Source organism: Anas acuta, chromosome 5 (assembly GCF_963932015.1).
Source record: "Anas acuta chromosome 5, bAnaAcu1.1, whole genome shotgun sequence".
Taxonomy (NCBI): domain Eukaryota; kingdom Metazoa; phylum Chordata; class Aves; order Anseriformes; family Anatidae; genus Anas; species Anas acuta.
In genome coordinates this window covers 64,885,905-64,902,415 of record NC_088983.1, presented here as the reverse complement: position 1 = coordinate 64,902,415, position 16,511 = coordinate 64,885,905, and the positions used below count along the sequence as shown (strand labels likewise).

The window sequence follows — 16,511 nt, the reverse complement described above, 5'->3', positions numbered from 1 at the left end:
GGCAAGCAAGCGGGGCAGTGCTCCTGCCTCCACTCAGTGAGCAGCAGAAGGTGCTCTGCAGCATGCACAGCTGGACTGTTTGATGCCCTTACACAACAGTAACTTGCTGCCTGAAGGGCTGCTGGCATTGAGAGAATTTAAGTTTATGCTACTTTATGCTACCTTATGCTACTGTCATCCAGGCAGCATTGTCCTGGCACTGTTTTGTGACACCACCATCCTTGTCATTAACAAGGGCAATAGTATTCAGCTGTGCAGTTTTGGAGGCCAGGGACACCTTGGTGGCTTGACAGCCAGTGGTACAGCAGGGACCTGACCCAAAGCAAGGGTTTAGAAGGGCTTTGCTTGCCACAGCAGTGAGAGCAGCTCTGTGGTATCATGAAACCAGCCCACTCACACTTTCCTTTTTTTTAAACAGCAAGATGAAACCATATGCCACAAATTGAGTGGAGCCAGGCTTGGCTGAAGCACTCAGGCTGATGGCTGCAGTTTGCCACCAGCTCACAGCAAACACAGAAGATGAGGCTGTTCTCACCATTTACTGAGGGAATCAACTACTCTATGTGCTGTGGATGGCCATCTATTGGGAAATGTGTTGCCCACCCGGACAAAGACTGGAATGGATTTATTCACTTCAGTACCAAACTGAAGCCCAGCAGAACAAAAGCAATATTTTTGCCACTTCAGGAAAAACCTGACGCTATGCTCAGGTGATATGGATTCAGTTTCTCAGTTTTAAATTTTAGAGGAATTTTCCAAAAGATACAGAAGCCTGAGTCTAACTCAAAACAGTAAAACATCTATTTTAACTTCTCTATCTACTGCTGTCCCTCTTCACTACAACAATCCTCCTTTCCCTGCTTTTCCATGATTGCCAGCACAGAAGGCAGCTGGAGGCTTTGGGAAGTAGTCTTTTATGCTGAGTTACAGCTAGAAGAAACAATGCATTGATCTAAAGCCTTTCTATATGCAAAAGATTTTGCAATGCATTTTATAATGCAGAACAGCACTCAAAACACTGGTATATTAACTTCACCAGTAAGAGCTCCATTCAGATAATAATCCCCACACAGAGATGGCCAATTTTAGCAGCTTTGTGTCCTGGGAGCAGCAGCATCTCCACACACAAGCTCTACCGTTAGTGCCCTCAGTCAAAGCTTTTCTGATCAGAGTTCCTGACTGACTTGCATTGAGAGTAAATAACATGGCTGTAAGGCTGTTGTTGTTTTAAATACAAATGATACAATTTAAATTTTAAATACAAATGGAGACTAGCTGCCTTCAGTTATTTAAACAATAGTAATACAGTCAGCAACTGAAACGGACTAATTCTACATTCATCTGACCCTCCCACTCCAACAGGATGAAAAAATTGGATCAATTTCTCCTTTGTCTGTACTTCAAAACCTACCTCATCATCCCCACACTTGGAGAGAAACAAGTGTTTTCCTTACGGTGAAAGGATTTAGCTAAATTGCATGTCCCCACAGCTTGCTCTGAGGGCTCACAGCCAGACCAGTGCTCACTGGAAGGTCAGGGGTGGTAAAAACAGGCTTGGCCAAACAGTCCATGCAGACCCTATGGACAGATTCAATCTCTTTCCAGAAAACAAAAAAAACACTTCTACTCTCCATTAAGTGTCACGCCAGGTTTTCTCAATTCCATGTTCTTCCAGGCAGCCAAAGGACCAGATCACTCTTGCATTTGAAACAGCCCCATCAGTCTCAAATGAGTCTGAAGTACAGCTGGTGAAGGACAAAGACATCACAGCATCTCTGCAACATTGGAAGGTTTACAAAACGTGGATAGAGGCTTAACTTTAGCTCCACAGGAGTCAAAGGATCAAGGAGTACAAATACTTGTTATTTCCTCACAGCACCTGTAATCCAAACACCACAATCATTTAATAAATGAGAGTAAATTAGTGATAACATTGTGACAGTATGAGTGACCTTCAGAGCTAGTTCAGCCAGCTACTGGCTCCAGGGTGGTGGATTTGCAAGAATTCACCTTTCAGACCAGTGACTGTGGCTGAGCAGTCAGCAGGGCTGGTTCTTTGGTAGTGGCCTGTTTCTAGCTGGTTATCAAATCTGAGGAACAAACTGCAGCTTGCTTATTGCTCAGCAATAATTATGTTCCTCTAATCAGGAACATAACGAAGCTTTCAGAGCTCCCCATATGCAGCAGCACTGAGGAGAGCCATCCTGCCATGCCACAGGAGCAACCTCCCTGCATGCAAGTGCAGCATCACCAGAAGGTCACTGCGACTGTGATTCTCCCCACTACAGGCCTAAAATATTCAGATGCTTACGGAACATCCAGCGATGATGCCAGCACCACATCCTAAGAAACATTTGTGCCTTTTTCAGTTGCTTTTTGTAACAGCCTTCCCAGTGGCCTGGAAGGTTTTTGAAAACTCAAATTTCAGAGCTGTTTACTGCTATTCTGTGAGCAACAAAAAAACTAAGAGGTCCAAACTCAGGCAATCTCCCCTCTGCTACTGTAAAGCAAGTGAACAAGTCACTGTGTTTCTCTTTCCAGTCACAAAGGCTGTACCAACACAGCAGTGATTTCCATGTGGTGAGGGTACTGAGTTACGTGCTGGTGTCTCAACCATGTTGCGTCAATTCAGCTCTGCAGAGAGGCACAGACAACTGTTGCCATTTTATGCCAGCTAATGGTGAAACTGCAGTCTTGCTTCGCTGAGGGAAACACATCAGCCCTGTGACAGGCCCACATACGGAGCCCCTGCAGAAACCTATTGAGAACTATGTGCCACCACACACGGGGCAGAGGAGAAGCCCCAGAGGGGCCATCCGCACCCTCTGTGACTATCATTTATTAAGGTGTCAATCACTCCAGCATCTGAGTGTCCCCACCAACAAAGCCGAGGCCAACAGACTGGCAGCAGCAGCAGTTACAGTAGCACGTCCCATCTGACAGGGCAGCCTCGCTCTCTGCATGAGCTGTTGCTCCTGAGCCACCTGTCAAACTAGCACCAGGCAGAACATGTTACTGCAACCTGACAAGGAGATGACAGGGGCTCAGGGTCCAGCCAAATTTGGGCAGAGCCAAGTACCCGCTGTGGGTAGCTGGGCTGGACAGGCCATTCCCTCTCCCTAAGGACAGGGGGCACATAAATGTGACACTCACAGCAGCACAAAGCCCAAATAACAACCTCCTCCCCACAGACAGCATGGGGCCAGATTCCTCAGCCACCAGCTGGCTGCTAAGTTTTATTGGCTTTGCTTCAGAGCTGCTGCTTTGCATGTGCCTCCGCCTGTGTTGGACAAAAATGGTCAGATGTCCCACTGAACCCATCTGAAAAAAAAATCCAAACCAAGCCAGCTGCAGCAGCCAGCAAATTGAGTCAATGCTTTTGTGTCATAAACAACTGAAAGTGTTCATGTTTACCCGCCCTCCTCACCTTCATTTGGTCTTAAATTGTGAGAGGGAAATTCATTTTTAAGCAAGATACGACGGTATTTCTCAGCTAAAACAAGCCAGACCAAATGAGAGTCATGCACAAGCAGAAAGGGGAAGTAAGCCTTGCTGAGCTAACCGAAGTATAAATATGTCAACTTATACAAACTTGGGAAACATCCCTGAAGGCAGATAAAAAACAAAATACAGAATCAGACAGAAAAACTTTTAAATGGTATCAACCTCTCCTCTGGGGGCACAGAACTCCCAGTTTGCAACCAGCAAAAAAGCTCCTACAGGGAGCCTGGTCCAGAAAACACCTCGTGATTGCCCTGACTGCTCACATCCAGAGCAGTGATATCTTAGAACCCTGCCCATGTTGCGAATCTGCATGAGAACCTTGTTTGGGGGGAGGAAGGAGGAAACCTACTGGAATCAGGCGTCACAACCTGCATTTGGGATATGATGTATTGGCACCTCTGCCACATCACGCATTTGTGACTCACTGAAGCCAGTGGAACAGGAGCAGTACTTACCCAGAGCTGTCACAGCAATTCAGTAATGGCAAAGGGCTTTCAAACCTTCAGATGAAAGGCACCAAAATCCCAGGTGCTGCTGTTGTTATTGTGCCCAAAAGCACGAGCTACTGCTGCACTGTTCTGACAGGGACAAGGTTTGGGCAAGCTCAGCTGCATCACCTTGCCACCTGGTTGCCAGCCCTCCCAAAGCCAGGGCAGTAGTGCTCAGGGAAGAGTCCTTTCTCTCACTGAAGCACAAAGCTAACAGATAAAACACTTCACTGAAGAAGTAACCTGCATTTGCCCACCCCTCCTGCAAAAAGCACCCCATCTCAGCTTGCTCAGTGCTCCCCCTCCCTCCCCCCCTTAGGACCTCAGCCTAGCTTGCTGGCAATCCTGAGGCTTTTAGCCTGCCATTAAATAACTATGTCACCCTATAATTCATCCACAGGATGTGAGGACTCTGCCTGGCCTTGTATGGAGCTGCTGACTAAGGCAATGACATGAATAAATAATTTTGAAGTGGAGTTACTCATAAAAGTAGGCAGCTCCAATGGTGAAAGCAAATACCAGTTGGCACCAAAAACTGACATTAAGAAATTCAGTCAGCAGACCACAAATTGATTTGTAGCACACCCAGCACACATTACTGCCTCTCTAGCTTCTTACTGTATAATATACCCCCCAAAATTATTTATGGATCCTGCTTAGAATACATCAGTGCTTTAAGCAAGCTGCAGGGGCAGAAGGAAGGTGTCTTCAGTACTGTGGAAGCACAATTGAAATGAACTAAGCAAGCACAGGGATGAGATAGAGAAAAAAATAGTCACCAGGGAAGCCCAGCCCACGTGGGACTTTGAGATGAGAACACAACAAACTATGACACCTTCAGCTTGCTCAGGCCTTCATCTTGCTGTAATATGCTGGCTACCAGCCCACACTGGAGCAAAACGCCAGCTCAAACCTATTATAACCTCAGCTGAGCCCTGTTGCCTCTGCTTCAAAACATGCAAGGCTGAATGAGAGCATTGCCCGCATTAGAGCTCAAAACCAGACACATCCCATTGAGGTATTTCAGGTCCACCCTAGAGGGCTATAGGGCTTCTAACAGCACCCCCAAACTCGTGTCCTCTATTTATCAAACTTTGATTTTTCATCACACCCAGGAAAACCACCACCTAAACTTCTGTCCTTGAAAAAGGACTTCAGTAAGAGACATGTCTGACATTTCACAGGTTTCAGTTCTTCCCACCTGTCTATTCCTTTTTACTTGAGCTTGTTTCATTTGTCTATAGAATTCAATTACATGTTATGGCATCTAACAAATGGCAAAAAACAAAGCCAGCCTGCTTTCCTGTTTCTGTGGGGGTGCTTCTCAATAGAAGCGGGGCCAGATTACCTGACTGGCTTCCAATCACCGTTACCTGCAAATGCTTTTGTGCTGCCCCTTCTTCCCCAGGGCCTAGGGATGGGCTTTTCCACCACCCTCTCCTCCTGTCCCCACACCAGCAGTGCATCTTCTCCTCTCCCCCTGTGAGCCCAGCCCAGAACCTACACACGTTCTTCAACAGCAAAGCACTTTTTCAAAGCATCCATTACTTACTTGATGAACAGACACTTCTGAATTCAGGAACAAAATATAACCAGGGAGCTTGAAGAACAAAGCAAGACAGAGCCCAAAGAACACAACTTTTGAATGCATCCAGGATGGTGTGTGTTAACACTAATACAAACTATGCAAAAATGAATACAGAGATAATGGAAAAGGCAACTAACTGAAAACCTATTACATATACTGAATTTTTATATTTATGGAAATTTGCTTAAAAAAAAAAAAACAACAACAAAACACAGCAACACTACTGTGATAAGATTGTCTATAAATTTTAGATCAATTGTATATTTTATCAGAACAATTTGTGTTAGTCTGGTATATTAATGCATGTAATAATTGCAAATTCAGAGTGCAGCCTCAATGGTGTAAGTCTCTGTAGTGATCAGCAATTTAATGCCTGCTAAAATAATACTTTTCTTTACACAAAGATTCCAAACACCAAAAACCTTAGAATAAAATATGAATTAATTCCTGCAGAACAAATACTGAAAGAGCAAATGCAAGAACATAGTAGCATGCAAATTTCTTTGTAATTTCACATTTCAGAAGAACATATTGGAAATTCCAGTCATTTTAAATGAGTTTGGAGCCCACCACCTGATGAGATGAGATCAAAGCTTCTGTTCTTTTTATGTTAACACAGATCATGAAGAAAAGGAAAGAGGCTTGCGGAAATATTTATGACTAATACGTATACTTGGCTCAAGCCTTAATACATAATGTCTTCTGATCTTCAGTGATACGATCTTCTAGGAAAAAAAAATCAACTCATCTGCAAACATGTCATACTTCAAAAATCATAAATATTGATGCAGAATTCAGGGCATTTCAGAACGCATTGTCTTGATTGAAATGTGAGGACTTAGTGATCAAGAAGTGAATTAAAGCCAATTACAGTAACTAATTGCTATAATGTTGTGGGGAAACACAGATTGTAGCCCTTCATTGAGGTTGGAATACATAGAGAAGCAGCTTTCACTGGCCTTTTATTGCTGCAGCAGTCTAGAAGAAGCTGAGAGGAACAGAAATTATTCTTCTTGGTAGAGTTAATGAAAGACTGACATTTGAGTCCAAGTCATTTTAAGAAGGTTTGTCTGTACTTTTTCTCAAATAAAGTATGCTTAAAAATGGCAAGATCTTTTTCATTACAAAGTATTAGTATAATTATAAGAAAGGATAGTTACCTTTACGTAACTCTGGCATGTTTGCTTTTCATTAACTGATACCTAGGCAGGTAATGCTGTGATACTCTATGAATGATTAGTCTAGCTTTTCGAAAAAAGAAAAAAGCACTGCTTTGCATTTATTTCCAAACCAAATGGCCCTGGTGTCAACAGAGAAGTTCAGAACTGATTTGAACCAGTGTAAAGAGGAAAAAGAGTGCAGAATTCCCAAACCTGCCAAATAGAGCAAACGTCATCTCTGCAGTTTTAGCACTACAACAGTATCTATAACAAGTAGGTGTAAAATCTTCAAAAGCATTGACTATGTCAAGAGGCATCAGCATCACCTGTTCCAGACCCATGGTTTTTGGAAAGGACACAGTTCAGTTGCAGCTCAAGATCAGAGGAGCAACGTGTTTGCCCTTCCATCAGGCACAGCTGCCACTTTCAGCTACACACCAGGGCACAGCATTACTGCACTGGGGGTGTGTCTACAACAGCACGTGCTTGCTAGAGACTGGAAGCACCAGAGCTTTCAGAGAGCTCAGCAGAGGGGCAGTAGGAGGAACCAACCCTCCTATTCACAGGGATGAATGGCTGGAGGAGCAGGGGACTCCCAGGAATACCCAAATCTTGAACTAAGTTTGTTAAATTTGCTCGCAACTTAAGCCACCAGCCCCTTCCTCTAGCAGCATTACTAGGAGCAAACCAAAGAATAGTTTTATTGTGTAATGATTTTGACTGAGAATGAAGGAACTAACAGGAGCTTGCTTCCCTCACCTGCTCATTTTGTGAGCTTTATTCCTTTTCTTCCATCCACTGTGTCCTGTCCTTTCTGCTAGTGTTTCAGGGCATGGACTGTTTACAACTAAGTATATCCCACTATAGATAGGATTTGTTAGTGATTTGACTTTTGTGGCCTTCTCCACCACCACAAAAAAAAGACACAGTTACAACAGATCTAGACTCTACTGTTACCCCAATTTCAAGTTATTGTTCTGTTATTTTAGCAGGAATAAGTGAAACCGTTTACGAGCACAGCTTGAACATCTGATGCCTCTCAGAGCTTCAATGCCTAACAAGTAATCAACTTTTGCAGACATAAAAACCTCTTCTGATGTTTCCATGCCACTGCCTCTGCCCAAGATTATCAAGATGGAAAAAAAGATCCTGTCGTGAGACTCTAATTTGTATGAATAGTACATTTACTTTTATCTGAATTGCTTTGTCCATTGCAATTAAGGAAGTGCCAAGTACTGCCTTAAATTACATTTCCTGCACTATGTTTTCATTATGCAAATAATCTCCCCCTGGGACAGCAAACTTTCTACTGTCCATCATGGTTTTTGCTTTGGCAGAACAGACAGAATAGTTCACTGAGAATAACATTTGTTGTTCTTTTGTAATGTTGTCTCTACCAACGCTTTCAAAAAAATTCATTCCTATCATTCAAACATCTCTAGTGAGGCTCAGTTTAAATTGACTTTAAAAAAAACATGACACAATCTTTCCATTAAATAATTTGGACTATTCTTTCTGGCATTTATTTCTCCTTTGATACAAAGGCAGAAATGCTAACTTAAGAACTGCAGGGTGAGCAAAAGAAAGATGATGATGGGGAGCAACAGCTTAGAAAAGCTGTTTTGGAGAACCTGCTGTTTAAGAAGTAGAACACCAGATTTAAAAACTATAAAATTAAAAAAAAAATCATGGCAGAACAAAGGAAAGAAAACTAAGTAAATTAAATAAAAAAAGCAGGGCCACTGTTACCAAATAATAAGTCACCATTAGCTGCAGCTTCCAGGGCTCCAGAAGATAAAGGGAACTTGCAAGCAGCACTCCAGAGTCAGTAACAAATATGGAGTTTTTACCCCCAATTATTAATTGCTTTTCCTGTATGTGATGCAAGATTCCAGATGATTTTAACTTATTAACAAATGTCATAAAAGTCATGCTATGTAAAAAAAAAAAAAAATAAGGGGAAAGTAACATAAGGAAAAGTAATAGAAGGCAAAGAGAAGAGGACTAGTGTTGTTCGTGTATGCAATGCAAGCAGCCTCCACACTCAGCAACACTGATTTATCATTCCCGGGAAGGATAAACCACAGTACCAGGCAACTCCTGGTCTCAAGTAGAATAACTAGTGCAGAATATCATAGTCAAGGAACCCAGTGTGAAGGAACACACTCCTGATTGTAATATCACAGTGAGACCCCCTGGCCTTTGGGTCAGACCAATACAAAGGTACCACAACAGCATCCACCAGAAGAGGAATTTGTAAAACAAGCATGAAGTTACCAGGAATTATTTTTAAAAGGAAGAGATGAAACAAAGAGATTTACAAAGAACTACATTTATTTTTGTTTACAACAAATACCATAAATAAAGCTAAAACAATTTTCACTGTGTGCAAAATACAGAATTTCCATGTGAAAAATTAAACACAGCATTAAAAACTATTTAATAAAAATATTCCATTAAGATTGTAAAGTGAAGTCAAGACAGAAGATTTAGGAGAAGGACAGAATCCTCACTGGCCAGGAAGAGCTAGGAAGACTCTGCAATAGACGGTAAAAAAAACACAGCAATGGAAAGTGGTTTGAAATGGCAGACCTCTACATTACGACCTTCATCTCAAAGCAAGCTGAGCTTAGCAATAAAACATACGAAATCTGTAGGAAGCCATGTCCTAACCATTTTTCCAGGTCGTGATGCTTAGAATAGAGATGCTTCTGTGTGGGCACAGCAAGGAGACTTTCAAAGTCATCAAGACATTTTAGGTTACCCACACAAAGAGATGCTTTAATTGTGCAAGCATACAGGTCAGCAAGATAAGGAGCATTGGGCTCTTGACCTTGCAGCTCTTCTGCATTCCTGACTGAGGTGTTTGAAACAGGACAAGTGACACAGGATGTCTGGCCCTTCCTGCAAGTTGCTACTTAGGACAGTTCCCAATCACCCTTCCCTTTGAAGGGCATCCTCATCAGGAAAGGCTGCCATGGGTCATGACCATATCAAACAAAACCACAGAGCACTTGCTTTTCAGACTAAGCCCTTGGTTCTTCTTTGGATGCATTTCTCCTTTCAGATTATCATGTAGTTAACACATACTGGATCTTACATGCAAAAATACATACAAAATAGCTGCATTTATGAATTTATCATGGAGAGTATTGGCAGCCTCTCATGCAGCAAGACAAATATATTAATCAAAGGGCAAATGGGGCCTCATTAGAGCTGATATTAATCAACAAAGCAGCTCAAACCAAAACACTTTGGTTATTTAAACTTGGCATTTTGACACGGAGGACTAAAAATAGCATCTATTTCTGTTAGCCCTGCCCAGTATGTTATCTGGGATGGAGGAATGGAACTTGTGTTGCTCTGGCTGCTTTGTTCAACAGAACCTTTTTATATCATAATTTTCCTTTATGAAAGCAAAGGAGTACTTAGAGCCACCCTACTTAAACATTGCTTGCTCACTGAATATTTGAGCTCAATGGAAATTTGCTCATTGCGTATTTGAGCACAATGGAAGAAAGTGTTCATGCTAACCAGGAGAATCAACTAGCTCTTCTCCTGACCTTATTTTAAATCTTTCCTTGAAAGAAATAAGGCTTTAACTGTTTCTTTCAAGAATTAATTTACTTGCCTAAGTCGCCTGAAAGGCACAAGAAAGTGTACATGCACAGACACAGAGAGGAAAAACATTCTCTACAGAGAGAGCAGACATTAAGTTTTTTAGAACTATGAACTCAGCAACAGGTTAAATGATCATGCCAAAGCTCACATCCATTAATATACCAGACACACACAGTTTGCTCTAAAATGGTCTTAAAATAATACAACAAAACCCAACACAATTAAATGCTGTCAAACAACAGTGTTAGTTGCACAGTTTGTGAACTGGCAAGCGGAAAAATCACCTGAGAGCAGAAGGGCTTCAGCCAGTGAGCGGGTGCAACACCGGAATGATGAATTGGACTGAAAGTAATGAGGGAGATTGGCAGAGAGCAGAAAAAAACAATACATAACTTAGCTTGGTTATACAGAAAAGCATCAGAAAGATTACAAAGAAGAATTAGCCAAAACGAAAATGCTTTTTTCATTAAATCATGAATAAGGACAAATAGCTATGAATCTTTCTAACAGAATATTAAGATAAAGAGATTACAAACACATCTAACAATTAGATTGTTATATTCAAAAATCACCTGCAAAATTCCAGTGGAATATGTAATATAATTAAGATCCTTCAGGAAAATGGTTTCATTTTGCATATCTCTTTCTGAATTCTGCTGTGGGAATTTAGTGTTGTTTTTTTTTTTCTTCCTCTCCCCATTATATAAATCTATATATAACCATTGCTATCTTTAAAAAAGAAAAAAGAAAAATTTCCTGTAGTGAACAGCAGGAGAAAATTTCAGGAAAAAATGTTCCATGAGACTGCACTATTGACAAGCTGAAATTAAAATTGATGGTGAGTCTAACTTTATCAGTTAGCGGTTTGTTGTGTTGCAGGAGTAACACAGAAAATCACACTGCATTTTTTTTCCTTTTTAGAGTGAAACAACTACTGTCTTTAGCAAATAATTAAAAAGTATAGTGTTCCAAAGTAGAAATTTTAAAATGCTATAGAAGAGGTACAGATAAATTTCCTTGAATATATATAGATGCTTACCACGTTACTATAATGGTCACTGTGTCCAGTCTAGCAAAGTTTTTTTTGTTTGTTTGTTTGTTTTGTTTTTTTTACATGTTTGAGCATTAATGGCAATTGATTTCAAACAAATGCTACCTTATAACTAAACAATTCTTTCAAGCTTTTTTTTTTTTTTTTCCAAGTTCTGTGCACATACTTCACAAATTTTCCCCAGACAATATAAGGACTATAAAAAGTGAAAAGCTTTATCCTTGTAGTTGAAAAAAATTAAGTCAAAGTATCTAGAGGAAAAATCCAGTTGTCATTTATTTTAAACAGAACACACATTTCATTTTAAAACCTATGGAAGAAAACAACTTTAAACTGTCTTTTCCCACATTGTGTTAAAACAACCAAACAAAAAAAAAAAAAAAGAAAGAAAAAAAACAACCTGCCAGCTCATAAGTAGCACAGTTACTTAAGACCACTAAAAAGGTCATCCTCAAACTTTGGTACAAACTCAATGTAAAATTATTTCCTATTATTTAAGCCATATTATTTCAGCTAAAGTACATGCTACAGATATTTTTCATTTTAGGCTGTTCGTATTGTTATATTTATGTTTTTATCAATTTCCTGGTTAACATCTGAACTTTAAAGGACTTGTTAGTGTTAGGTCAGAGGTTGGACTAGGTGATCTTAGAGATCTCTTCCAACCTAGATGATTCTGTGACTCTGTAAACATTCAAGTATTTTTGAGGCATGGAGCCTGCTTACATCATTGGCTAACCAGGCTGAGAAAGGAAGCAGAATTTGGGATGTTCTCAGTGTCTCCTTGCTGTTAAATAGGTGTACTTAACCTGCCCCTGACATCTTTTGATGAAGGAACACCTTGATGAGAGATACTTGAAAAACTTATTAACAACTGCTCCAGATAACAGACTTTAATCTTTTTTGCCATCAGCTTTACACATTGAAATGAATTAAATAGTTGATTAAGAAGTAATATCCTTAAAATAAATTTGTAGGTTTTTGTAGTTTGTTCAAAACTTGTATTTGGAATTCTTTCAGAATACAACAGGACCAGTGCCTGTCTGGAGGCACGATAACCATAATTTCAGTAACATATGAGTATTCCACAACTTGATATTCCTCAAATCAGCTACTTAATGAGGAAGCCTTGAATTGAGGAATAAGGCATGTCTAGTTATACTACCAGTTTCTTTGGCATGCAGTTTCAATCAAGCTTTCACTCAACTGAGATTTGCTCTTTAGATTTATTTCAAAACGTTAAATAAATTAGTATTACAGATTATACCCACTATCAACAAGGGGTATCTATCACGTGAGAAATGTAAAAGGCATGACTAGGAGAAATATGAATTAAGGAATTAAGTACATGGTTTTCTTTTCTTTTTTTTTTTTTTTTTGAAACATTCATGCAAGTTATAAACCTCATAACCCAGAGGAAAGACGAAAACAAGAAGAAAAGGGATGTGCCGTATTCAGGTTTCAAAACCAAGTCATTTTTTTTTCCATAAATATTCCCCAAATATCTGAAAGAACAAAAATTCTTTCTTAGTCCAAAAAAAAAAAGTGAAGCAGGGAGAAGTGGACAAGAAAGGTTTTAAAATGTACCCACCCCCAATGGTCTTATCACAAACAAGACAAAACAGGAAAAGAAAATCTACAAAATATCCTTCATCCATCTCTGAGTTCCGGAAATGTATCTGGACACTGCCCTTCATGCAGTACATACTACATATGTACTCATGCAGTACATAGTACATACATCTAACATACAGTACATTTTATATTGAAAATTTTAATTGCACCTAGCTTGTATCAAAAGGAATCTATTCATTTTAGTTGCACATTAAATTGCAAGAAAAGTTAAAAAAAAAAAATCTTCAGGAAAATAGTGGGGCTGTTAATTTTGAAAATCTGAAAGGCACAACTGAGCAAGACACAGAAAAATTTAAATCCTATAGAACTTTTTTGCCCATTCAAGCACATTTTCAAGTGATAGCTCTGCTTCCCGGTACATATGAGTAAGTACCTCTAGAAGAGCACAGAGGAATGGCACACCAAGGCTCAAGAGTTCATACAAGTAGGTATAGTTATATGCATTGTCCCTGAAATGAAGATTGGTAGCGTGCAGAAAACCATGCATCCAGTTAGACAGGCGTCTGGGAATGTCAAGCAGATCCCTTGTCACCCGAAGGGGCCAACTTAGAGTGCCCCTAAAGAAGGAAGTCAGGATACCTGGGGACCTGTCCTCTGGATTGCTAGCAGTAGTTAAAGTGCTTTCTGTGGTGGTCTCTGTAGATTTGGGTTCTTCTTTCTTCCATGCTTCTGTTGCCTCCTTATAGAAAGCATTAAAAAATATATTAAACATACTTCTAAAAAAAAGTAGAAAATTCAGTTTCTGTTATTGTCTTCAAGTTTTTATATATATATTTTCATTTCCATTTATTCTCAAGTTCAACTTTATTTTACAAAGGAAGACCTCGTTTCATTTGAAAACCAGACTACACATGTATTGCACCCTGCTCCAGATAAAGCTGCCCCCAGTATTTCTTGCATTAGTAACATAACCCATACATACCTTTCCCTGAACCTGTAATGTTGCTCTTCTCTTTCTGTGTTTATTACTGATTTTGCAGTGTGTAAAATGAGGTTTACAGTAAAATTTACCTAAAAGAAAAAAAGTAAATGATGTAACTTTTTACAGTTGCATTTTCAATAGTGCATTGAAAACGCACTATTATGTCTATTAAAGAAAGGAATAGAAAACTGGCCACTGGCTCTGCGCATTGCCTACAGCTTTGAAAGGGTTTATTTTACAGCACGCAGATTTGCACATTTGTTAAATAAGATAAGACCTTTTATTCATCTATCAAACAGGTTTAGGATTAATATATAACACGAGCAAAATTCTATGAATACCAAGCCATAAACCAATGAAAGACATTAAGCAGCAAAGTCATATAACCAGTTCAAGAAAGTCTTTGCTGAAGACTCTCTGGAGTGCAAAAGAACCATCATTGGCCTTGAGATGTTAATCCTTCTGTGGAGGGAGATCAGGTTGATACTCAGATATACTCAAATCATTTGGAAATAGCAAGGGAATTTAGGTACAGTAATATTTTCCCTCTAAAGAAATAAAAGAAGCAACCAAACAAAACTAAATAATCCCCCGTCCACAAGCCCTAGGCTATAGGTGGCATCAGGAGCCCAAGATCTGAACCTCCTGTCCTACAGCTGACTGTAATAAATGGCACTGCTGCTTGGCCACTACTACCGACTTTCACCTCCTGAGCCAGAACATCTTGAAAGAAAGAATATTCACCTGTCTAAGTTTGCTACTGCTCTGACTTCTCTTTATCAAGTCACTTTATTTAATGGCTAGTAATAAGTGAGAGATAAGGATAGCCCTTTATTGTTGGCAGTCAGAGAAAAAACACCTTTCCACCCTACCCCCTGATTTTGACCTGTAATTGGACAAACTGTATTTTTGTCCCTTGACTTATTTTCCACTTCTGATTTCTTCATTTAAAGCTCAGGTCTGTCCCAGCCGGCTTCTTTTGAAAGACTAGAACTGCAAGTACAAGGCCTCAAAGATCGGCATGGACACAAACAACATTACTTGGCAGACCTCCTCCTGACTGAGCTACTTGGCCAGGCCTTTTGCCTCCAGTTCCATTAGAAGTATCAATACTCAGACATTTTAAAATATTCTTAAATAGCTCCTGTATTACCTTCTTCAACATCAAAGGCATAAATTCCTAAACGGAGTGTTGTAGAACATATTTCACACTTAAAGCACTCCCTGTGAAAGAAGTAGCCTTCTGCGCTCAGACGCTCCATAACATATACCCTTTTTTTGCAGAAATAACAGATGTCACTACCCCCAATAGACGGAGGGAATTCTTTTCGCAGAGATCCCTGTTAAAAGATAAAAATAAAAATGCATATGAAGCCATTGCACAACGCCCAGATAGAAATTCTTATTAAAGTGGGTAGCTGCTATAGATGCTTGAAGTTTTATGCAGCCCCCCCACCACACACACAATTAAAATAAGCATCAGTTTTTTATTTTTTTATTACTTTCTGGCTGCAATTCCATAAGTTTACACAGCAACTCATAAATCAGACATCACAAGGACTTGAAGGGGTGAGCTTGCAACTGGAATTGCACCTCATGTTTGTTCAGGTCCAAGAGCAGCATCAGCCCCACACGCTCACCCAGCAACCTGTGCCACACCGTCCCAGGTACTTCCACTCATGGCTGCAGGCTGCAGTGCTTCTCAAACAAAGGCAAAGGCAGACCTCGCTGGTCTTGAACAGAGATTCGTTGAAGCTAAGGAAGCCCTGAAGACTCAGTTCAGCTCAGTAGCACTGAGCTCATACCCCTAATGAAAATGTAGGCTTGTGCTTTAAAGTTAAGAACGAAAAATACGACAGTCTTTGATACTGGTGTCTGAACCACCACGTCCATCACCTGCAGATGTGCTTCCCCCACTCAGCCACGCTTCTTCTGAGACAACAGCCCAAGCTAGGGCTTGGTTTATTTTAAAAATCAGCTTCATTACCACCATGGACTTTCAGCATACTATAAATACATTGGATTTTAAAATATGACCCATATCAACAACATGAAATATTTTCAAAGTTTGTGTTGGATTTGGTCAGTTAACTTGATTTTCTTTTTTTTTTTTTTTTATTGCCACAAACCTTATCTTTTGTGGATAATAATACATGCAAAAGACACAGAAAAATGAATTAAATAGACTAGACACCATTGGGCTTCCCCTTTCTTATTAGAGACAGGTATGAAGAAGTTACTTTGTATTATGCATTCTACTTGTGTATAGGTCAGTACAGATGAGCATCCTGGCTCTACCACAGCTGCCACCACCTCCCTTTCCTGTCCTCACCTCGTGAGGGGTGCCACACTTGGGACAGTGGAGGTGCAAGCTTGGCAGAGCCCACTCACATACAGACACCAGCATGCAGCCCACACAACTCATCTTCAATCTGTCAGTGAAAGAAGGCCTCAGAACAAGTTTTTAATGTTAAGTTTAAGTCACAATTATCAATGTCATGAGTCACACTCTTGTGCTTAAAAACTGAGAATCCTAAACCAA

General features: G+C 40.1%; 1 protein-coding gene across 28 annotated transcripts in view; it reads right to left on the bottom strand.

Moving 5' to 3' along the window:
* The window catches only part of MICAL2 (microtubule associated monooxygenase, calponin and LIM domain containing 2), a 124,272-nt gene that overhangs the window by 37,694 nt on the left and 70,067 nt on the right, over positions 1 to 16,511 (bottom strand). For 24 of the 28 annotated variants that reach the window (XM_068685350.1, XM_068685355.1, XM_068685353.1 and 21 more), the window contains 3 exons: positions 15,123 to 15,309; positions 13,970 to 14,058; positions 13,627 to 13,726 (listed from right to left, as the gene is read on the bottom strand). In XM_068685350.1, the coding sequence (XP_068541451.1) occupies positions 13,627 to 13,726; positions 13,970 to 14,058; positions 15,123 to 15,309 (376 nt within the window). Of the gene's footprint in view, positions 1 to 9,056; positions 13,727 to 13,969; positions 14,059 to 15,122; positions 15,310 to 16,511 lie in introns of those variants that run through there. The other 4 variants (XM_068685374.1, XM_068685375.1, XR_011097474.1 and 1 more) reach the window with 4 other exon arrangements.